At 34.0% G+C, this 24,608-nt stretch overlaps 1 protein-coding gene and 1 pseudogene across 1 annotated transcript in view; one reads left to right on the forward strand and one right to left on the reverse strand.

The window, feature by feature from the left end:
* The window catches only part of CTDP1 (CTD phosphatase subunit 1), a 123,218-nt gene that overhangs the window by 76,640 nt on the left and 21,970 nt on the right, over positions 1-24,608 (forward strand). Inside the window, exon 11 of the mRNA XM_044667250.1 lies at positions 3,288-3,457. Within this exon, the coding sequence (XP_044523185.1) occupies positions 3,288-3,457 (170 nt within the window). The remainder of the gene's footprint in view (positions 1-3,287; positions 3,458-24,608) is intronic.
* On the reverse strand, positions 16,644-16,791 carry LOC123239936 (annotated as a pseudogene).

Genomic DNA, 24,608 nt, shown 5'->3' on the forward strand with positions numbered 1-24,608 from the left:
AGCAACAGAATTCTGAATCAGACTAGAGAATCTCTGCCATTCCTCTATATAATAAATACAATATAATGACATTAAAGTCATTATTATCTTCAGTTGGTTCTCCTTGCCTCAAGTCTCTCTTTCTCTACTGTACATTCTAAACTTTTACTTCTTAGATCATAAATACTTCTTAGATCATAAATAATCTCCAAGAATACACAGAAATTGTCCAGAAAATTTGTACTTCTTATTTTATTGTTCCTCCTCCTTAACATTTCATCTCCAATCTCTATTCTGGCTATTCCTGGTACATGGAATGAACTTCTTCCTCACTTCCATCTTTCACTAAACATCACTTTTTACACAAACCCCTTCCTGATTCCCCCATATGCTTGTGCCTTCTCCCTAAATTATTCATGTGTCTTTTTCTATGATTAGAGTATAAATCCTGAGGGCAAATATTGTTTCACTTCTGTTTTGTAGCCCCAGAATCTTGCACAGTACTTAGCAGTATAGTAGGTACTTTAACCTGTGCTGCTTGATTCATCAGTATCTATCTTAAGCATTTTCTTCTGTGTTACTACACTTCTGCCAACATAGTTCTTCTATGACTTTATAGATGGTTTGACCATTTATGTGCAGAGCTTCTAAGTGAAAGAAAAATACTTCAAGTATCCAGAAAGAAACTACCAATACCATACAGGAGCAATCATATTCCAAATAATAAATTATTAATGCTGCAACTACTACAGAGGAGAGAAAATCTTGGGATATAATCTTCAAAAAGGCAAAAGACGAAGTATTAAGCCAAAAATAACTTAATGAGAAAAACTAAGTATAATTCAAGGGGGGAGAAATTTTTGATAAATTAAAATTAATTTTAAAGAATGAGAACTTTCAAACATTCTTCATAAAAGAATTAAAGTTGGATATAACATTTAAAGTATTAATACAGGAAACCAGAGAGATCTAGAAAGGTAAAATACCTTAGAAAAATTGGAAGAGGCTAAAGGATGATAAAGTATTTAAATTCTAATGAGGAAAAAAAAGATATTTCCCTTCAAAATTTCATAGTCTTGAAGGATCACAGAAACACAGATATGAGGAAGACAACAGAAGGGAGCTCAGATGGAAGCACAGACAACCAGGAGAATTTTGAAATAAATATGTAAAATTTATTAAACACTTTTTAAGAAGCAGGAGGCACTAAACAGAGATTGACAGTTTCATAGAAAAGCTTCTTTTGTGGAAATGATGAAATGATTTCTTTTGGGGGTTTTATATGTTTGAGTTTATATTGAATTTAAAAAGAAAACAAACATGGAATTTAGGTGTAATTTGATTTCATCTTGTTGATTTTGCAAGAGGAAAGAGGACAAGCAAAGAAGGAGTACATTAGGGGAAGAAATTGGAAAGGAAGTAACTTACTATTTCTCACATTCGAGGTGAATAAGAAGAAGAATATAGAGAAAGGATAAAGGAGTGAGAATTGATAGACATCTCACAGACCTCAAGCTTATCTGAATCAAAGGATTATTTGGCTTAAAAGTTCATTAAATAGGTGGCAGGTAGGTGGCTCAGGGGATTGAGAGTCAGGTCTAGAGATAGGAACCTCTGAGTTCAAATCTGGCCTCAGACACTTTCTTTGTGACTCTGGGCAAGTCATTTAATCCCATTGTCTAACCTTTACTGCTCTTCTGCCTTTGAACAAATACATAGTATTGATTCTAAGGTGGAAGTTAAAGGTTTTTGACCCAAAAGTACATTAAATTCATTCTGGAAACAGGTAGAGACAGGGAGATGAGAAAGATATGTTTAAGAAGGAAGGTAGAGTTAGAGAAGCAAATTAGTATAAATTAAACAAAACTTCAGCTCAGAGCTTGAATTATAATTAAAGGGAATATTAAAAGGAAAGAATGTGTGAGAACCATTGATTGGAATCTGGGTTTGTTGAAAAGTAAAGGGCAGAGGAATAGGAGAAGAAAGTCATGCAAACTTACCATACAATGACTGATTCTGTTAAATTTAACCATAAAATTTTAGCAAAAAATTTTTCGCAAGTAATCAGACTTGTAGTTGTTTTTCAGTCATGTCCAACTCTTCCTGACCCTATTTGGGATTTTCTTGGCAACGATATTGGAATAGTTTGCCACTTCTCCAGCTCATTTTTCAGATGAGGAAACTGAGGCAAAAAGGGTATGGTAACTTGTCCAGGTTCATAAAGCTATTGTCTAAGGCTAGATTTGAATTTGGGTCTTCTTGATTCCTGATCCAGCCTTCTTATCCACTATACCTCTTAGCTGCCCCTCATAAATAATTAATAATCACACACAATAGTTAGCAAAACAGTGGACTCAATAGCTCATTTTGTAAGGTTGAGTTGCTGCAGCATAACCTTACTAGTGATCTCTGGATATTTCCTTTAGAAACTATTGAGGGAAGACCATTTTTAGCAGACTGTATATGAGCTCTTAGACACTGCTGATATAACAAGGCGGAGTGGGTAGAGAGTGTTATGCTCCAGGATGTCAAACTGAACATTCCCATTCGCTAGTGACAGGGTCCTTCAGGCATTTCTGTAGTTGGCTTTCACACTTTCCTTATTTTAAAAAGCTGATGGTGACAATCAGTTCAGCACACATTTATTAAATGCCTGCTGTGTTCTGCTTCTCTGGCTCCAGATCCAGTGCTCTTTCTTTGCTTTTGCTCTTTAATAGTTATTCTTGATATTATAATAGTGAATTTTAAAGTTACTAATCCTTTTAAGTCTTAGCATGCCACTATGCCGTTGGAATAAATGTCTAGTTAAATTTGTTAAAAGTCTTAAAAATGCATATCTTTTCTATAGCTTTGTCATAGATTTTTTATATGAATCTATGAATTACTGCTCTGTTTTCATTTTTGTGGGTGAAGAATTAAATAACTTTAAAACCTGGGTTAGTAGTTGTATTTTTTTAAACCTTGTGGGAATGCATTAACTTTTTTAAAAATAGATTTTTGATACCCTGTCACCCTTTTCCTCTCCCTCCCAGAGAGCTATTTATCATTACTAAAAATTTAAGAGGAATGTAAAAGAAAAAAATTTAAGTGAAACCAATTAGCACATAAAAAACATTTTACCTTATATGCAATATTTTATAATTATCAACCCTAAATCTCCATAAAAGAGTTGGGCAAGATGTGTATGTGTGTGTTTTGTGTTTGATTTTTCCATTCACATTGTAATCACTGTGTATGTTGTTTTCCTGGTTCTGCTTACTTTATTTTGCATCTGTTCATGTACATAATGACTCTTGATCAATTAATAGGTTGATGACATCTTAGGAGAAGGGAGCGATGACAGTGACACGGAAAAGAAGAAGCTAGAAGAGGGAGAGAAACCCCAAAAGGGTGAAACTGAGAATCTTGGAACAAAAATTGAACAAAGACCTGGGTCATCATCATCGAGTGAAAGAAGCCTGTCAGGCAGTATACCCAGGTAAAAGTTCTTTATGTGAAGACAAAAAGAAATTACTAGAATTTGATGGGTTTAGTGTGGGGGCTTTGGGGAAATCATGATTTTTTTATTTATGTAGGTTATTTTTAGGATTTACATTTGAAAGTCTTTTTTTCTCTCAGGATTTTTACCTATTAATATTATAATCATTACTTTAACTTGAATTTCCCCAAAATTATATTATCTCAATTTTCAAAAATAGAAATTGCTTATAACCTCATATAAGAAGAATATATTATAGTGTTTGATTTTTGTTTACTTGTAACAGATGTTCAGTGCACACCATATTTACAAACACTAACAGATTGACAAAGATGAGATTGTACCAAAGGGAATATTTTGCTGGTAATTGTATTTATCCACGAGATTAACTACTGTTATTTCTTCTGTATCTATAATGTGATAGTTTTGTCGATCCTCTAAAAACTGTATTCCTAGCTCCATCTATCTCTTTTTCAAAAATTTTTTGCTATAAGTTAAGCTAGAAGACAAAAAATTTGGAGCTAAATAGAAGGATGGGAAATAAGGGAATTGAGGCATTGGTTTTGCTAAGAATCAAGGACAACTTCAAACATCATTCTCTTTTTATTTGGTCATTTCTTTCCTGCAATACTCCAGCTTAGGCAAAGGGACAACCATAATGCCATATGTACTTTATAACCCAACATGCAGAAGATGAAGTAGAAATATTCTTTTTTAGATCCTTTATTCGAAGACATCCTATATATTAATACTTTGTGGAAGGCACAAGGAATCAAACTTGGATAGGGAATAAGTTCAGTAGCTGAACTGTCCAAAAAATGGACTGGTCTGTTTTACAAAGGAAAGTAGGCAGCCTAGATAATTAGGTGGCGTTGTCAATAGAGTGGTGAACTTTGAGTCAGGAAGACCTGAGTTTGAATCCTGCCTCAGATGCTATTTAGCTATATGACACTGGGCAAGTCACTTAAACACGCTCAGCCTCAGTTTCCTCATCTTTTAAATAAAGGTTATAGTAGCACTTACCTCACAGGGCTGTTGGGAGGATCAAATGAGATAACATGGAAAGTACTTTGCAAAACTTAAAGCCACTATGTAAATGCTAGCTATGATTATTATTATTATCCTTATCATCATCATCATCACCAACAACAAGGTCATATCTACTCTCTTCTTCTCTTTTCCTCCTTTCTTCTGACCCACAATAAGTTACTGAAAGAAATTCTAGAATCCTAGTTGGAACTCTGGAAGTCACCTAGTCCAATCCCTATTTAAAGCATTCTTCCCTTCTATAAAATCTTTGACAAATGGATCATTCATTCAGGCCCAGCCTGGAAACTCATTATCTCACAAGATAGCCAATTCTGTTTTCTGATATCTCCTCTTGTCAAGAAGTTTTTCCTTATGCTCTGCTGAAATATGCCTCCCTTTTGCTTCTAATGATCACAAAACAGTGACACAGAATAAATGTTTTCACAATGATTGAACTATATTTTAACAATGGAAATTCAATCTAAAAGTCCAATATCATTAAGTACTAAAGTTTTCCTGCTTATCTTCATATTATCTGAAAGTATTTGTTCCTTCATTATCTGACTAATATTGTGTCCTTGTTATCCTTAATTCTATCTGCAGCATAGACATAAAGGATCATGTAACTTTTAACAAGTTAAAATAAGGACGTTATGAGAAAATTAATTTAAAACTTATTAGCTCTTCTTAAAACTTCTTAAATAATGATAAAAATATCATCTGTGTAGTGCTTTAGGGTTTTCAGAGTATTTTTAAAACATTTTCTCATTTGATTATCACAACTTCCCTGGGAGGTAGGTGCTCAACTTTACAGGTGAAGAAACTGAGGCAGACAGGCTAAGACTAGCCCAGGTTAGTACATATCTAAGGCTAGAATTGAACTCAGTCTTCTTGGCTGCTGCATCCGTGCTCTATTGACTATACCTCTGATTTAATATTTAGGCTACTAAAATCACAAGGAAGAAAAAACTTTATTGACTTTATTAATCCACCAAATTCCCTTTGCAAGAAACATTTGGGAAACAGGTAAGAGGAAATCGGTAACACAAAATATTCTCATGTATTGAATGTTCTTTAGTTTATCAGGAAATTCAGGTACATGTGACAGAACAAAGTAAGGTTGCCTAGGGTGTAGGTAAAGTCCATGAGATAAATATTTGGGGCAATACAGCTGTCCCTCCCAGAAGCAAGAAAGAAAGATGAGAAAATATATACCTTATAGGGCTGCCCCACACGTATAAGTTGCTCTTCTTCCTTTTGGGGATCCATTTGTCTGACTTTTTTTAAATGTAGTGCCATTGCAGTTGTTTCTTCACATCTCTCCTAGTGAGTCCTTTGGAAAAGGCAGGCATTTTTCCTCTGGAAGCAATTTTATTAATATTTTAAAAGAAATAAATACTTTGAGTAGTATTTTAGAAAGACCTTGATTAATAGTTCTAGCAGAAACCTCAGTATGACAGTGCTTGTTCTCAGTGCCCTGCTGCCCTGTAGAAGAAATTACATTTAACTCTGTTGAAATTTAAGGAAGTACTAGCTAGGATTTTTCAGTAGCATACAACTGTTTTTGTTTGTTCTTTCTAAATTTATATAGATTTCAGCTCTGAAGGAAAGCTGTTCAATGATAGCTTTAATATTGGCTTTATTCATCCTGTGGTTAATAGTGGTTTTCAGTCAGACTTATCTTAAAGCATTTACCCAGTTATCAAGACTTCAGATCAAGTCAATTATGTCACTTTATTTTCAGAGATGAAATTGCTAATAAAAAAAATGAGACTCATAGGAGGAATTTTTTTCTAAAGTTCGAAACTGATAACTTCTTTGTTTCCTGTTATTATTATGACTAGTATTTTCATGTTTACATGACTAAAATATGAGAGACAAATACTACTAGAGCTAGTTGTTTCAATCAATCAATAAGTATCTATTAAACCTTTACAATATTTTGAATACTGTGCTAAGTGCTAGAGATAGAAAGACATAAAAAGAGTCTTTGTCAAGGAACTTACATAAAATAACATAACTAAATATCTACAAAGTAGAAAGATGGTAATCTTAGAGGAAAAGGGTCAAGTAAATAGTATTGGAAAGGGCATGGCACCAAAGAAAGGTCTTCTGTCAGAGGTATTATTTGAGCTGAGTGTAATTTCACTTACCTTTTCTTACCTTGCCTTGTTTTTCCAGCCGAAATCATCTTCAGGTTTTATTCCATAATCCATTGTAGTACAATCCCTTACATTCTTCTTGGACTCATGAAATATGCTCCCTCTACCTCATATCTCTCCCCACTCCACGTCATCCTGCACTCAACTGCCAAAATGATTTTCCTAAAGTGCTGATCTTACCATGTGATTCCGACCTTCCTACATAAACTCCTGGATCAAATTTTTTAAAAACCCATTTGAAATTTTACACCCTTTAAAAAGTAACTCCTTTGAGGGTAGGGGAGGACTGAAATAATTAATAGATAAAATATTTCTAAGATAAAAAAGGATACTATGTCATGAAAATAAAAAAAAATTTTAATTGATTAAAAAAATAAAGTGTATGTAAAATTTAAAACAGCAGCAGTAACAGAATCACCCTACTCATTTTGTGTCTGTCACCTTCTGATCATTCCTCTGTTCATTTTTAATGTTTTAGTAACACTTTATTTTCTTTTTTTGACATTTCTATCTCTGCCTACTCTTCTCAGTCCCCTTCCTTATAAGAAATAATCTCAGTTTAACAAAATAAATCAACATATCCAAAAAAAAAAAATGTAACTCCTTCCTACCTTACCAGTTCTTGCTATTCCTCACATGAAATTCCATCTCCCAACTTTGCACTTCTTGTTTCTTATGCCTGGATCACTCTGCCCCTTCTCTACTCTACTTTTGCTGCTGTTTATGTCTTATATGTACATAGTTTATTGCATGTTGTTTCATCCATTAGAATGTGAACTCCTCAAGGGCACAGACCTTATTTTAAATATTCTTTGTTTCCCCATTGTTAGCAGTTTCTGGCACATAGTGAGCACTTTGTTAAATTCTTATTAACTGATAGTTGTAATTTTGCTTTTTTATCATCTTTGCTAATCCAGACAGTATGAGGTCGAATCTCAGAATTGTTATAATTATTAGTGAATTGGAGAATTTTCTCATTAGGCTGTGGATAGCATAAACTTTTTTAAAGAACTGGAGACTATTCTATCCTTTGATCATTCATCTTTTGGAGGAATGATTCTTGTTATATGTCATTCAGCTTCTTGTATATTTTGGACATCAGGCAGGCCTATATCAGAGAAACAAAGTACAAAGATTTTTCCCCCTTAGTTAACTCTTTCTAATTTTTACTAAACTTCTAATTTTAACTTTTTGTGTGAAAATTTTTCCATTTATATAGATATTTTCTTTTCCTAATCCTCTGGTTATTTATTGTATGGGCTTTTATAAATAAGTCATGCATCTATGACTAATATAATTTAGATAACATTTGTCGATTACCTTCATCACCATGGTTATAAGATTTCCTATAGGCATGATTCAAGAAGATATGAGTGGTTCAGATAATAAAAAGTCCAGGTTTGGCACATTGGTCCAAGGATAACATGAGACAGGGTATGAGGAGAGTGATTCAGGGTTTATCACAGCAAATAACTAAGTTAATCTGTTATAACATTTTGCTCCCAGGGTAGAGGAGTCACTGGCCTAAGCTTTAGGTTTTTTATGCTTCTATTTTCAGAGTTAGTTCTAGAGCAAAGTTTTCAGTTCTTCCAGAGTGGCACGATCTAAGGAGAAGTGCGGTCACTGCTTACTTGGCCTGTGTTCTGGTCTATGAGCAACAACAAGTACCTTTTTCCACACTGGAAATGGGACCGGCATCCCTGCTACTGCTGGTGCTCCTGTTATCAGTGCCAGTAAAGAGTCTTAATATAATCTTTTGATCATTTGCCCAACCTCGTTACCTCTCAGTAGGCTGAGAGCTCCAGAAACTTCCCCTACTGATTTAGTCATCCCCTTCCTGGGATTGCTGCTGACTTCCCTGGTGCTAGACTGTGTAACCCTTTCATTAATGAGGCAGTCTTTCCTTCTGACCTTCTAGGTTATCTTGGTCTAGAGCAGTGATAGGCCAATTACAGCCCGTGGGCTACATGTGGCCCCCTGAAATGTTCTATCCGGCCCCAAGACATTATTCCTAATCTGACGAATACAATGAAACTTCCAAAGAGTTGCCTTAGAAACAGACTGACAGATAAGCATTTCCTTTCCTTTGGCCCTCTCTTTAAAAGTTTGACCATCATTGGTCTAGAGAATTCTTTCATCTCATCCTTTTGTTGGTTCTGTAACGATAGATTCATTTTGAAGCATTATTTTAAAGTTATTCAGAGTATAATTTTGGAGAGCTTAGATAAGTCCCTCCCTTTACTCTGTCGTCTTGACTGTACATTTGTTCACTAGAAAGTCATATCCACTCCACATTTGAGATAAATATCTTATCTCTTTTTTTCCCAAAAAAACTTAACCATCTGGTTTCATGGAAGGAATCCTTCTATATAACCCAGTTTTAAATAGCCAATTACCAAAATGTGTGTGTATGTGTTTAAAGTCATTTTAAATGGAAATTTTTCAAAAATATGTAGCAGAACATAATAAGTTTTATACTTGCATAGAATATGAGATTGTTGTTATTTGCCAGTAGGGCGTTCCATTTTAAGGCAACTTATCTTGCCTAAAAAAATATCAAGTAAAAGGAAATTTAAAGAAGTTGGCTAGGTAGATACTTTTATATTTCGGCTGAAAACTTGCATACTTCTTTAACATAAATGTGTAGCAATTTTGGGATCACCAGATTGTTTCAAGTTACTAACAATGCTTTCATTCAAAATCAAAACAGATTCTTTGCATGTAAAGTATTTAACAAATTAGTGAAGTTTTTAGCACTTAAAAATGATTTTTCTTTTTTAAGAGCTATGGCACTCTCCATACTGAAATTCAGGTTTAATTTTGAACATAAGTGTTCTAAGTTGCTTGTACATCCTGCTAATTTCACATTGACAAGCTGTTCTGTAGAATTTTAATTTCACTTGAATTTGAAAATGATTTTCTGAATGATAGATTGAAGGACATGTGGTTCTTTGTTTGCATATGCATAATTTCCTTAACTAAATCGACAAATATTTAATTACCTATTACATGCAAGATTTTGTGTGGGGCACTATGATGGACCCTTAACAGAAACTGGCTCAGAAAGAAATTTTGTTATTTGAGAAGCATTTGTCCATTTTATTCTTCTTGAAAGTTACTATACTATGTATAATATACAAATCCTTGTTTCCTGCTGACCAAATCTCGAATATTCAGCTCAGTATTTGAGTATCTACTTTTGTCTAATACAGTTCTAGTTGTAATGGAATAATGCAAAATTGGCACAAATTGTAGGGCCCTTCTCAAGATGGTGGAAAAGTCATTGAGAAAATAAAATACAACATATTAGAAGAATCATTTAAGATTGAAAAGCAATATGTCAGAATCCTTAGAATACTGGGGTAAGACTTAGAATCATCAAGAATTGTGCTTGAATCCCTTCCCTAATACTTATTAGCTATATGACCAAGCTCAGTTTGCCTTCCTGAGCCTTCAGATCATCATCTGGAAATATAGGCATCTTTAATGCCTATAGCAGAGAATGGCAATACGAATCCAGTGAGATGACGTATGTATATATAAAGCACTTTGTAAACTCCACAATGCTATGCAAATGTTGGCTTTTTATTTTCAGTAACTTCTGTAGGCCAGAGAAGATGCAATAAATCACAACTTGAAAATATTTGTTCAAATAAACATTTTCCACAAAGATTTAGTTCCCTTTGAAATAGAAAATTATGATTTGTGGTACAATGGAAAAACAAGCTAGAGAAATTACAGTAATGGCAAAAAAGCTTTATTACCTAGTCCTAGCCTAATATTTACTTCCTCTTATTCTTCCTTATCCTATATATCTGAAGGAACACTCAAGCGAGTCGAATAACTTATATAATAAAAAACATTGTAAAGACAAATAACTTGGAAAACTTTTAAGAACTCTAATCAATGTAGTGACTAACCATATAGAACACCAGTAATGAAGCTTGCTACTCACATCCTAATGGAATGAAAAGGTATAATGAGACATATTTTTGGACATGACCATTAAAAAATTTTTTTGAGGTGTATCCTTTCAACAAAGGAAGGAAACAAGCATTTATTCAAGTGCCTACTATATGCCATACCTTGTACTAAATGTTTTTTAAATATTATCTCATTTGAGCCATACAACAACCCTGTGAAAATAAACATCTGTGTGAGATGGGTGTTATCATTATACTTATTTTACAATTGAAGAAATTGAGGCAAACAAGAGTTAAGTGACTTGCCCAAGATCCAAGATCACAAAGCTTGTCAGTGTTTGAGGCCAGATTTGAACCCAGATATTTCTGACTTATGCCACCTAGCTGTGGTATAAATAAAAAACTTGAGACTTAATAGAAAGACCTTATAGGAAACCATAACTAATAGCATCTTTTCTGGATAGTAATAAACATGTCTCTCTCATAGTAAATTATGCTTCAATATTACCATGCATTTCCTCATTTATATCTTTTTTTTTTTTACATTTTTAAACCCTTAAGTTCTGTGTATTGGCTCCTAGGTGTTTATGTCTTTTAATAATAAATCCTTTCAGTAAATATTAAGTTTCTATTCTGTACAATGCACTGTTGGATAGGAAGTTAACAAAGTTAATAATCATAAATAGTCCATATTTTTACCTGTTCTTGACCTCAGTTCTTTCTTTAGATTTTTTAATCTTTTTTCCAGAACTTCACAAATACCTCCAAAAATAAACATTTCCATTTACAAAATAGAACACATTTGAGCATGCTTTTTAAAGAATATAATGAATTCAGCATGTTACTTTAAAAGCTTTTATATTTGTCTGTTACCTTTAAAACTTCTGTGTATTTTCAGTTAAATGTTATTTTCTTTTCAGTTATGAAGCTTTTTTTTTTCTCCAACCCACTGGGAAACAAAAACAAAATCCTAGTCAAGCAAAACAAATTGCCTTGTTAGTAATGTCCAAAAACATACATCTCATTTTGCATGTTAGTTTTACTTCTGTGTCACAAAATAGGTATCAGTATTCCTCATAGCTCCCACAATCATTGTTGTGTTGATCATAATTCTTAAGTTTTTCCAAAAAGGTTAGTTTTTATTTTTTTTTTGACCTTTACTTTCAGCCTTAGTATTAGTTTTAAGATAGAAGAGCCCAAGGGCTGGGCAACTGGAGTCAAGCCACAAGCTAGGAAGCAGCTAATCTAGAATCTGTGACCTCCCTACTTCAGGCTTGGTGCTCTTTGCACTGAGTCACCTAACTGGCCCTGTGTTCATCTCCACAATATTGATATTATAAATTGTTCTTTTAGTCATGCTTTCTTCAGTCTTGCCACAGAGCATACAAGTCTTCCCCTGTTTTTTAAAACCAACTCTATCTCATTTCTTAAAACACAAGAGTATTTCTTTTCATTCATATACCATAGTTTGTTCATCCATTGCTTTAGTTGATGGACACCCCCTCAGTTTCTAGTTCTTTGCCACCCCAAAAGGAGCTGCTGTTTATATTTGTGTACATACAAGATCTCTTCCTTTATTTGATATCCTTGAGGTATTGGCCTACTTATTGGTTAATTACCTCTTAGTGCTGTGCTAGGTCAAAGGGTATGCACTATGTTAGTGTTTTACAGAATTGCTATATCAGTTCACAGACCCATTAAGAGTACAACAGTCCTTGTTTTCCAGTAGCCCCTCCAACTATCATCATTTTTGTCAACTTCACCAGTCTCTTGGGTATGAAGTAGAACTTCAAATATACTTTTTAATTTGCTTTTCTCTAATAGTGATTTGGGACATTTCTTATATGATTATAGGCAGTTTGTATTTCCTCCCTGGAGAACTGACTTTGTATGACCATTTATCAGTTGGGGAATGGCTCTTATTCTTATAAATTTAAATCAGTTCCTTATGTATCTAACAATGAGACCTTTATCAGAGAAGCTTACTGCAAATGTTTTTTCAGTCAACTTTTCCATCTAATTTCATTGGATTTGTTTGTATAAAAAATTTTTCAATTTTATGTATTTCGCTCTATCTTATCCTCTTAAACTTGTTCTTCCTAATTATCTCCTCCTCTCCACCTCAGAAGAAAAGGATAATGGAACAGCAATGTACTTCAGCACTAATGCTCCATATTGGAGGCAGACAACATGCATTCACTGCCCCCAACTTTTGTTCCCCTCACCCAGACTCATACTTAAGAATTATAAATTATGTAACCATGTTAACTTTTCTAAAAAATAAATATTAATAAATGTTAAAAAAGAATTATAATTAATGCAGTGACAAACCATAATTGCAGAGAATCAGTGGTAAAGCATGCTACATACTCCTCCTGATAGAGAAGTGATGGACTTAAGGTGCAGAGTGAGGCATATATTTTGGGACGTGGCCAGTGTGAGAATTTATTTGCACAAAATACTGACACTGTTTGTAAAAAAGAGAATAGAAGGGAAGCCAGGAGAAAATTGCAAAAAAACAGGACATTTTTGAAAGCTACATGTTGAATTTATTATATATACATACTTTAAAGGAAAAGCATGTTGTACGTAGTAGAGTTCCACATTTTCATGTTCAGTCAGTCCTCTTTCTATTCTTCTTTGTGTTAGGATAGCATACAAATTTTATTTATTTTATTTTAGATGAAAAAATAATTTAAAAAATGTATACTGTCATCAAAAACTATTTTACTAGGGGCAGCTGGGTAGTTCAGTGGATTGAGAGTCAGGCCTAGAGACAGGAGGTCCAAGGTTCAAATCCAGCCTCAGACACTTCCCAGCTTTGTGACCCTGGGCAAGTCACTTGAACCCCATTGCCCACCCTTACCACTCTTCCACTAAGGAGCCAATACACAGAAATTAAGGGTTTTTTTAAAAAAAAATTTTTACTCCATTATCATTTGTTTATTTATTAGGTGCCAGGGATACAAAAAAAAAGGCAATATTAGTTTCTACCCTTGAGGAGCTACTAATTACTTTTTCAGATGCCTTGACCAAAACAGTAGAATATCTCTAGCTATTGCTGCAAATAAGAAAGCTTACCAGAAGGAAAGTTATGTGAAAGGGAAATTAATTACATTTTGACATCAAAATTATAGGGCAAGGGCAATAAATAGTCTTTTCTCATTTGGTAGTTTCATACAAGCAAATAACGATAGCTGTTGGGATCGTTTTCTAATATAGAATTTTTATTTTGATTTGATTATCAGTAGTATGGATTATGATCAAAGTAATTATTTTCTGAATTTCTCATATAAATTGAATAAATGGATCTTATAGGAATATTTGAGGAAAGTTTTAGAGAAAGACTAACAATGCATGATACTCAAAGCTTTTCTGATTATTCAGCATTAAGGAATATGGAGGGTTATGTATGATTTTTGTTTTACTACATGCTTCATTTAAAAATTCAAGTGGAGCAAATAGACATCTTGACATCCATTTTTATTTGAAGTCTATTTTTTTCCTTTGGGTTTATATTTGAAAAAAGAATACCGAGCTTACTAATATTGGAAGCAATTCTCCACACTGGTAAGATCACAAAGACTTTTAGTAAGACACACTGAATATTTATGTTACTGAAGTGCTAGTGAACCATTAAGTAATACAGAAAAATGAGGACATTGCTTTTGGTCCTTGGGAGACAGAATTTGCCAAGAGTTGCATAGATCACCCAGTATCAGGAAAGGGAGAATGCAACCATTGTGAGACAAGTTAATCTTAATCTATTTATGATCTGTTGTTGCCATAGTAATCGTTTTCTCTATAAGAATAGCATAAGAATTTAGCATGAAAAAGTAAAAAAAATCACATTTTATTTGGCAACATTCCTCATTTTTGGAAATGTTACGAGGATTTATTGATACATGCAATTTGTTATAACTTTTTGGTAATGCTTTAATTAAAGCTTTAACAGCATTTTATAGTTCATTGCTTTCTTCATGCCTTCTACTTAGTTTAATAGTTTTCCCAAGAATGACTCTTGTAGCCTCCAGATATTAAATGCTTGAGAAAACTTAATGGTTTATCAAATTGACCAACTTAGTGTCCATTCCAGGCTTTTTCCTCTTTTGTTGTTGACCTATATGACTTGGCTTATTTTGATGATAGTCACACCAAAGAACATTTTGTGAAAAATTATGATTTCCAGCAAAATACTGGGAATATTTCATCCTCTTCATCATACTATCTTTAAGTATATTTATTGAGACCATTTAAAAACTCATTTTTATTTTTAGCACCTTTGATTTTTAAAAAGCAAAAAAATTTTAAATAGTCACATTCTTGCTACAAAAGACATATGAATACTTAGCATAATGTCTCTATTGATTCCTTATCTTCCAACATATTGTGGGAATTATTAAAATGTAGTTATAATAACTAAATTTTTGTAACAAAGAAAATTATAGATTTAAAAATAAAGGTAGTAAATATGGCTTAATAACTAAAAGTCTTAAAATGATTGTATACATGTTCTTTGATATTTATACATGATATTTTAAAATTCTTAGGTGATAATATGTTCTCAGAAAGCTTTGCTGCTTGCATATATTTTCTAAAAAGATAAATTCTTTCCTAGTTCAGTTCTAAAGTCTGACATTTCTTATTTTGTAAAACTATGAATTGAAAATTTAAGGAATTTTTATTAATAATAACTTACATAGCAACTTAAGTTTGCAAAATGATTTCTATTTGTTATTTCATTTTATTCTAAGAACCTTGTAAACCAAATACTACAGATATTAATGTTCCCAATTTAGGTCAGGGGAAAGACTGATAAAAGTTAAGCTTCTAAAGTCATTTGCTTAGAGTCACAGAGCTAGTAGTGTTTCAGACAAGATTCAAATCTTCCTGCCTCCACATCTGTCACTCTAATATGCCATCTTACCTCAACCAAATGAATGGGTGCAAACAACAAGAAGAAATCCTATATTCCCAATCCCCATTATGCAGTTAGCCATTACCTTTCCAAGACTAGAATTATTTGGCTGAGTTAGAATGAACTCATTTTCATTAGGACTCCAAGTATTCAACAGACCTATAATTTCAGTAATACAGATCATAACCTATGCATGACTGCCCATCCTATGCAACTCTTTTACACATTCTTCCAAAAGTTTGCTACAGAGTTCCATCCAACATGCTGTCTCTTAACATCACAGGGGTACCAGAGGAACACTCTGGCTGTCCATTTGTAATCCCTTGCTTTTGCCACGTCACTTCCTTCTTTTGATTCTCAAATTCAGAAGCCTTTTTTTTTAATTAGAGCATCTGAAAATAGCATAGTGTCCTTTACTCTCGTAATCTTTTGATTTCTTCTTAAACCAATATTATATCCTTCTTGAATCTACCTTCTCTGCCCTTTAGGTATAACTCATCTGAGTTTTTTCAAGGTAGTTTTTTACCATGATTTGCTTCCTTAAAAAAAACTGGCACAATATTAGCATTGAAGAAATGGACTTTTGCTTTCATGGGAAAGTTGGGATCAGTAAAAGAGCTTTACTATTTGCTGAATACAATCCAACCCATTCTCCTTTTCAATTCTGGTCCCAACTGATTTTTCATTTCTAAATAGGCTTTCGCAGGTGTGCATATATAACAGAAGAGATCAGACAAACTTTAGGGGTGGACATAATTTGAAATATGGGTAATAGCCATTCTTCATCTACGTTGTCTTTCCTATGTGAATGGACAGACCAACTCCTTGTTCAGCCATTATTAATGTCTGACTTTTTGTGACCCTATAGACTGTAGCTATCCATGGGGTCTTCTGGGTGAGGATACTACAGTGATTTACCATTTCCTTCTCTAATGGATCCTTTTGTCAGTGATCAGAGGTGATCAGGGACAGAAAGTATCAGGTGCTTTTTTTTTTTTTTTTTTTGAGGGTGACCTTTTTTTAATGATATGTGCAAATTAGCATAAGTATGCACAACAGAATCAGTCTTTAGGTGGGTTGCACAAATAGTTGTTCCAGAGTCCAGTAAAATGGTCACTGATGATCAGAAACCATTGAAGGTCCATAAATAAAATTTAGTCCAACTTGATAAAGCCCACACCTTTGGTATATTGTTGGAAACACTGCTAGCACGTGTTTAGGCCACACCAGTTAGAACAGATGTCATTGACGCCCCTGGCCAAATTTTTGAGGGTGGCTCCAGCAGAGCTGCTGGTGACCCATGGCTTCGGAAGGAAAGCCACGTTCTTGCGTTGGCCCCATTCTTTTAACCACACAGCTACCTTTCGAGCCACAGCTGCTGCTCGTCCGTTCTTTTGGTGATTATGAGTCTCTTCCAGCAGACCCCTGTAGCATGTGTCTTGAGGTTAGCTGCAGGCAGCACAGTGTCAATACTAAATACCACAGAGAATGAAATTGGCCACATTTTAACAGATAGCGGTCTATATGTAATTAGACCATTTGCTTATCAGAGCTAAGATCTGAAGTTAACACAAAGAGGAAGAAGAAAGAATAATCATGATAAAAAGATATGTCATATAACTAACACTACTTATCCTCATTACATATTTTAAATGAAGTCGATTCCATCATAAATTTTTGATGTTAATATAAGCCGATGAATCAAAATATCTCTGCCCTTATAAATAAATAAAATACCTGAGAAAGACTATTCCCACACATTTTCACCTTTAATATACTAAACAGCAGTCAGGTTTAAAAATCATCCTCATACTGGACTTTTAGCTGTCAGTTCCCATTGTGAGACATCTGAACTAGAAACAGGTAGACATGGGAATAGTGGTAGGTTCTCTAAAAAGAAAAGCCTGGAAATGTACATGTATACATACATTGAAGTTTTATGTTCTTGAAACTTTGCTTTTTGTTTTATGTAAGGTATCATGTAATTTTTTCCTGCATGTATGTCTAAGCAAATCTAATTCTATTTTAAAGGTATTTTTTTAACCACAAATTCCTCCATATAACTTTTTTCCCAAAAAAGCTTTCAAAAACAAGCAAAGGGTTATTCCTTCTTTATTTTTATTTGAATGAAGTGCAGTCTTCATTGATTTATTACATGATAACAGGAAGAGCCATACTTACTACAATTACTTCTGAGTGGTGGAACAAGCATTATAAAAGTGAATATATAAGGCAGCCAAGTGGACCAGTGGCTAGAGTGCTGTGCCTAGAGTAAAAAAGACCTAAGTTAAAGTCTAGCCTCAGGCTGTTACTAACTATGTGACCTTATTCAAGTCATTTAACTTCTATCTGTCTGAGTTTTCCTCATCTGTAAAATAAAGATGGCACCTACCTCACAAGATTGATGTAAGGTCAAATGAGTTAGTATCTGTAAAGCACTTAGCACAGTAACATACTAAGTATCATACTAGACATACTAAGCACCTAACAAATGCTGATTCCTTTCTCTTCTCCCCTTTACCTGGGCCAGTTCTGTTTTAAAAAGATCAGTCTAATTAGTAAAACATTAAGAATGAAGATTTAAGAGTACTACAAAAGTTTCTGTTAATAACGTTTATTTGTTTTAACGTTTAAACCAGATTGTTGAAATTGAAAACACTAGGAATAAATGAATTATACTATGAAAAAGAAATCTTTCCCGTGAATAATCATGTCACATTTTCCCATGTGTGTATTAGGTAATGGCTTCTGCTCTAAACTGGATCAGGAAAATCATAAGCTCATAGGATCATACATTGGAAGGGATCTTAGAGACCATCAAATCTAATTCTCTTATTTTGCAGAGGAGGAAGCTAAAGCCCAAGAAGATTCAGTTACACAAGTAATAAGCATCAAACATATGATTTGAACCTAGGTCCTTTGACCTCAAAGCTATCGCCCTTTCCACTGTACTCAATGGCTTACATGCTATCTGCAGATGTTCTAATGAAAAGAAAGCTTTTGAATTCAAGAATCAAAAGAAGGAACCCTGGCATGGGGGGAAGAGTACTTGATTTAGAGTCAGAGCTCAAATCTCAGCTCTGCTATTACCTCTGTTACCTTAGACAAGTCTCTTAAGCTTCTAATCTCAGTTTTTTAAATAATAAAAGTAAATAGCACCCATGTTCCTTAGCACTTTACAAATATTTCATTTGCTCTTCAGAACAACTCTGGAAGGTAGGTGCTCTTTTTATCTCCATTTCGACATTGAGGAAATTCAGGAGGGAAAGAGGTTAAGCGGATTGACCAGGATTACACAACTAGTAATTATTAGAGGCCAGATTTTAATTCAGTACTCCCCGACTCTAGGCCTACCACTCTGTTCATTCACTGTGCCACACAACTACTGATTTTACTTGATAAAATGATGGCATTGGATATCTCCCAACTCTAAATCTTAAGATCTTATGAATTTTGATGGAAAATTAATTGTACTTTTTTACAGCCATGTTTAACCTCATCAGCATCAGTGATAAGATTACCTAGAATTTCTCCCAGTAGGCTATTATCTCCAGCACTTTATATTTGAACATACACATAAGTATATGACTCCACATTCTTCACAGTATAGTCTAGAAAAAGATTTGTTAAGACATCTAGGAAATAACCAAAATTTCTATAAAATTCACTCTGGCCCATTCTTTTTTAAAAAAGAGAGGAATGAATTCTTAAGTTATTACAACCAGGTAAGATTTAAACTTGGTGGTTGTTGTTGTTTTTTTTTAAAGTAGAAATTTTGATGAATTTATTTTTGAGAGAAATGCTTTGGCAAATAAGAGGAAATTTATTAATAAGGATCACTAGAAATATGTAAAATGAATTGTAATCTAATTTTCTTTGGAGTAAAGAAATTCATCATGGAAACAAAAACTGAAGTGGAAGAGACTGACTATTGAAGGAATTCCTTCAATGAAGAGTTGAGAAAATTGAGAAATTTTTGTAATAGAATTACATGCAAGGAAAAAAAGTTAAGAAAGTTGAAAAAATTAACTGGTATTAAAGAAGATAAAAAACAATGCAGGGGAGACTATTGCAGGAAATATTGTCAGTTGCTCTTGGTGTGTGGCTACCAGAACTCCAGAATCTCTCTCAACTACTATTGCTTGGGTGCCACTCAATCAAGTTCTGGCCATACTTGGAAGTATTGTGGGCCTCACATGAATCCTGGGGCTATTGAATGTTTGACACTTCTGCTTTAAACTTATCTTAGTAAATTACTTTGCCTTCTAGAATGAAAAAAATTAATGTCATTTACTATGAACTTCCTCCTATTAATTGGTTCAGTATTTTTCTGTGTTGTAACTTAAGATATTTGAGAGACTGGTTTGGGGATAAGAATATCAATTTATTGATTAGTGTAACATCTAACCAATAAATTGGACATCTCTAATGGACTTAGAGACTTCAACTCCTCCCTCATAACTTTATCACAGGGGATGTAAGTAGCCAGCAGCCTCTCCTCTCACAAACCACCATGTCACTAGGCCAACTTGCTTCCAAATGTATCTGTCTTCACCATGGCTGATCAGCTCTGCCTTTAACCCTTTCAAAGTCTTTATCAAAAGACAGAAGATGCCAGCCCAGTTTGATAGCTCGGAATGGGGGTGGGGGACTGGGAGTAATTTTAGTTTGGAAGCAAGCTGTTTCAGTCTAATCTTGGGAGGCTAAAGAGAAACATAGAAATATTATTAATAAATAATACAACACAGTATTAATTTCTCAATGTCATCACTTTTTTCTTTTTTTTGTTTCCGTCTCTTTCCTAACCCCAACTTGTACCTTGAACTCTGATGTCTTTTTTAGGCATCATCCCCCCCACTTACCTTCATCTTTAATTTTAATATCTTCTCTTTTATGCTTTCCCTGCCACTTTTAAACATGCTCATGTTCTATTATCTCATTATTTAAATATCAACCCTATTTTTTAAGCATGATATCTTTACAAATTAATATAAATTACCTGCTTTCCACTATTTTTTTGCCTTTGCGAAAGTTGGCCAATTTTTGTATTCATATTCTGTAATCTCTAGAGCTTTTTCATGTTTAGCTTTTCTAAAATTCTATTTAGGGCTTTAATGTCTTGTTTATTTTTGTTAGAATATCTAGTCCTATAAGAGATATATTGATCTCTCCCACAATTATAGCTTTATTATTTCTCCCTGTGAAATTGTTTACTTTTTCCTTTTAAGTATTTTAGATGCTAGGCCATTTGATGCATAAATGTTAAGTATTAAAATTGATTCATTGTATAGTAACTTTCAGAAAAATGTTGTTTCCTTGTTGATTTCTTTTAATTTTATCTACTTTTACTGTTGCCTCATTTGAAATCATAATTTCTACTCTCTTTTATTTTTTTAGTTTGGCTAAGAATATATTTTTGCTCCAGTCTTTTATTTGAATCCTGTGAATCTTTGTTTCAAGTGAATTTGTTTTTTAAAAGTCTTCCTGAGTTAGGTCTCTATCTGCCACTGAATGACTTCCTTCCTTCCTTTTCCTTTTTTCCTTTCCTCTTCTTTCTTTTTTGGGGGAGGTATCCCTAGTACCTTACATAAAAGAATATAGTTTAATTGGGATGTAAGCCATAAACATTTTAAATTGTTCTAGTTTACAACTTCAAATTCTTAACATTGAAGTTTAATTTAAAGTCTTGTTTGAGACCATCTCCCTGAGTCTCCTCTCCTTTCTGATTAAAGGCCTGGAGGGTATAGTGCCAAGTTCTAAACCAAACTTTCAGGTTACCTCATTTTGCATCTGTTTCAATTCCTTGAAAACGATGCCCCCTGGTGTTCCCTAGCCCCACTTGGCTGCCCCCTTTTTGTGCTGTCCCCCCACATTAGATTGTAAACTTCTTGATGGCAGAGACTTGTTCTTTTTTATTAATTGTATCCCCAACACTTAGAACTGTGCCAAGCACAGTGATGGCAAACCTTTTAGAGTCAGTGCTATGTCCCCTCCTCCCCACCCACATTCCCCACCAAATGCGTGCCTGCCCCCCAAACTCCCAGAAAGAATGCCATGCCCCACCCCATCCCAGGCAGGGTAGGGAAGAAGTGCTCTCATTGGGCTGCTAGACAGAGGGGTGGGTGATGAGAGGCAAATGTGGGGAGGAGAGTGCTCCTCTCCCTTCCAGCTATGTTCTATGCTATGAGCTATGCTCCCCTCAAACCTAGCTCCTCTCCAACCCCACCATAGAAATCACCTTCATTACTGACTCAACCAGCTGCCCTCATGTGATCTGCTCTTCCTTCCCCACCACCCCCATTACCCCAGATGGGAGGGAGGAAGTGCTCCCATTGGCTGCTGGGCAGAGTGTTGGTGGGGGGTGGGCAAGTGAGGAATGTCCTCAGGCACAACTGGCCTTACAAAAACAACTACTAAATATTCAGAGAAATATTCATTGTTCTTAGATTGGTTGAGCCAGAATAATAAAATCCCTTAGTTGATTTACTTATTCAGTGCCATATCAATCTGACTACCAAAGGACATTTTTTAATTGAGCTAGAAAAAAAATGAAATTCACATGGAAAAATAAAAGTTCCAGTATCTAAAGGCACAATCCCCTCTCCCAAAAAAACTGGTCATTGGAAAAGATAGGCATGAAACATAAAGAAACAAACGCAGTAGCATCATGTTAGTTGGTTTTCTAAAGTTTTTAAATGCTCAAAAGAAAATACATAGAGTTAAAAAGGAAACTAACTGTTTTGAAATAGTTACTCTGAAAAAAATTTTTTATAAACAGGATAATGGACTTATAGGTTATAAGAACTACTGATTTTAATTACTATTGTACCAAAATGGAAATTTAATTTGGGGCTCTTTTCACGTATTTGTATATCATGGTAAGTAGATTCTTTAAATATCCATTTTAAAGGGGTATACAATGCCTTTTCCCAGAGTTGGAAGGAGGAATCTACACCAGTCCTCAAATCCCATTTTCCTTGGTTAGGCGCCTTTACTCAAAGAAAGGGAAATCCATTCCCTAGAAAGTCCAGCCTTGTTCCAGCATAACAGCCAATGGCCAACTCCTTGGGGAAGTCAAACAGGAAAGGCAACAAGAGAAGGCTATGGGAGTTAGAGTTTATAGGCATAGGGCCTGGCAAGGGAGTAGAGCTAGATGGGTACGTTTTAAGCTAGAAGGGGAAGTGCTTTCTCACTCCCAGGTATTTGTATCCTGGGCCAAAGTCTCCCTAGTTACAGTTCTTCTTTTTCCTACCACCTCATAAGAAAATTAGTAGTTCATTTAATATCAGTAGGTTCAAACGTGTTATTAACTTCACTTGTTCTAAAACTGACTGTCAAATAGAAGGCAACTTGGTGGCTCAGTGGATTGAGACCCAGACCCAGAGATGGGAGATCCTGGGTTCAAATCTGGCCTCAGAGGGTCCCTAACTATGTGACCCTGGGCAAGTCACTTAACCTCTATTGCTTAGCCCTTACCACTCTTCTGCTTTAGAATCAAGTCGGAAGTTAAGAGTTTTAATAAATAAATAAATGAAACTGCCAGGTAAAGTAAAGCCCCCTTGCAAAGAGAAGTTAACATTTTTGACCTTTAAAAAAATATAAACTAGTCCATAAAGCTTTCACTAGTATTAAAAGTATATTAACAGAAAAGTGTACGCATTTTCCTATTGAAATATTTTTCTTCTATGACTAGTATTTGGGGGTTATATTTTAAGAGAATAAAAAGAATTAACTGTACATTGAATTTGCACTCCAAAAGTGATATTAATTGTCCATTTTACTAATACTACAAGGCATCTATAGGAAAATTAAGAGCATAGATTTTGCATTAGAGAAGGAGAAGTATGTTTCTTTGAAGTGAATGTTAGGATTATTTCTATTATATCTGTGGAGCAAGTTTTTTTCCCATAGATATATAACTTGGAAATGACAAGGAAATAAAAGGAACTTGGTTTGGCAAAGTTTGGCCCATTAGAAACTTTAATTTTCTCAGCTGTATGATTGAATTTAAAAACAATTCATGTTTTTGTTTTTGTTTATACTCGGAACCCATATAGCTAAATAAACCAGATTAAACTTGAATTATCCTGAGTCCTTTGTTTTAGAAATTAGAAAAACTTAATATTGTGGAAAAAAGTAGATCCTGTTATTGTTTTAAAAACCAAAGAGCAAGTATTTATACAATTCATACTGTATTTCTTATGTTGGATAATATATGTACATAAGGATTATTACCTCACAAAAGGTTAATTTTTTTATATAGATTTGCCTAAGAAAATTATGTTTTGACAATTAGTGGCATAAAAAAATATATGGTAACTTATATACTTGTGTATGTCCCAAAAGGCTTAGGGCAATTTTAAGTGTTAGTAGTTTAAAACTTTAATAACTTAAAATGTGAATTTAAATGCATTTACCCTGAAGGAATGTATAGAATTTTGCTGCAGTAGTGTGTTCAGAAGTCTAGAATATGAAGCTTTCTTAAGAGTTGAAGATTTTCCAAAATTGGATTCCAATTAGTATTTCTCTCTAGAGTTATGTACTTGGTTATAAAAACAAAATGTAAATATTATGTATTAAACAAAGAGAACGCGAAGTTGGTTTTGAGTATAGACATTTATTAACTGGGCCATATGGCTATCTGTTTCTAATTTTTGAGATAATTGTTAGTTACTGGAACTTAATCATGCAAATTTTTTTTTACAACATTCAAAATATTACTTAGTCACGCTTTCTTTGATTCTCACATAGGAGAAACATCATTATATGTTTTTACTAAATTAGAATAAAAATTCCTGAAAGGAAAGACCAGGAGATTTTTTTTCTTTCATTTTCTCTAAAAGAAGGTTCCTGCAACCCTATCCGTCTATCGAGCCTGTTATTTTCCCATTAATGCCCCATGGAATAATATTTCATTTAGTCTTAATGGGAAAATAGCGGGTTTGATATAATGAATTTATAGGGAATTTGCCTGAGCTACAAACCTGGTGTAATCAGTACATTACTGCCTTGCAGTCAAAAGAGCCATGTGATTTTTGTCTATATAACAGGGCATAGTTTCCAGAATTTAAGAAATTAATAATTATATTGTACTTTGTCCTGATCAAACATATCTGGCA

Source organism: Gracilinanus agilis, chromosome 1 (genome assembly GCF_016433145.1).
Source record: "Gracilinanus agilis isolate LMUSP501 chromosome 1, AgileGrace, whole genome shotgun sequence".
Taxonomy (NCBI): domain Eukaryota; kingdom Metazoa; phylum Chordata; class Mammalia; order Didelphimorphia; family Didelphidae; genus Gracilinanus; species Gracilinanus agilis.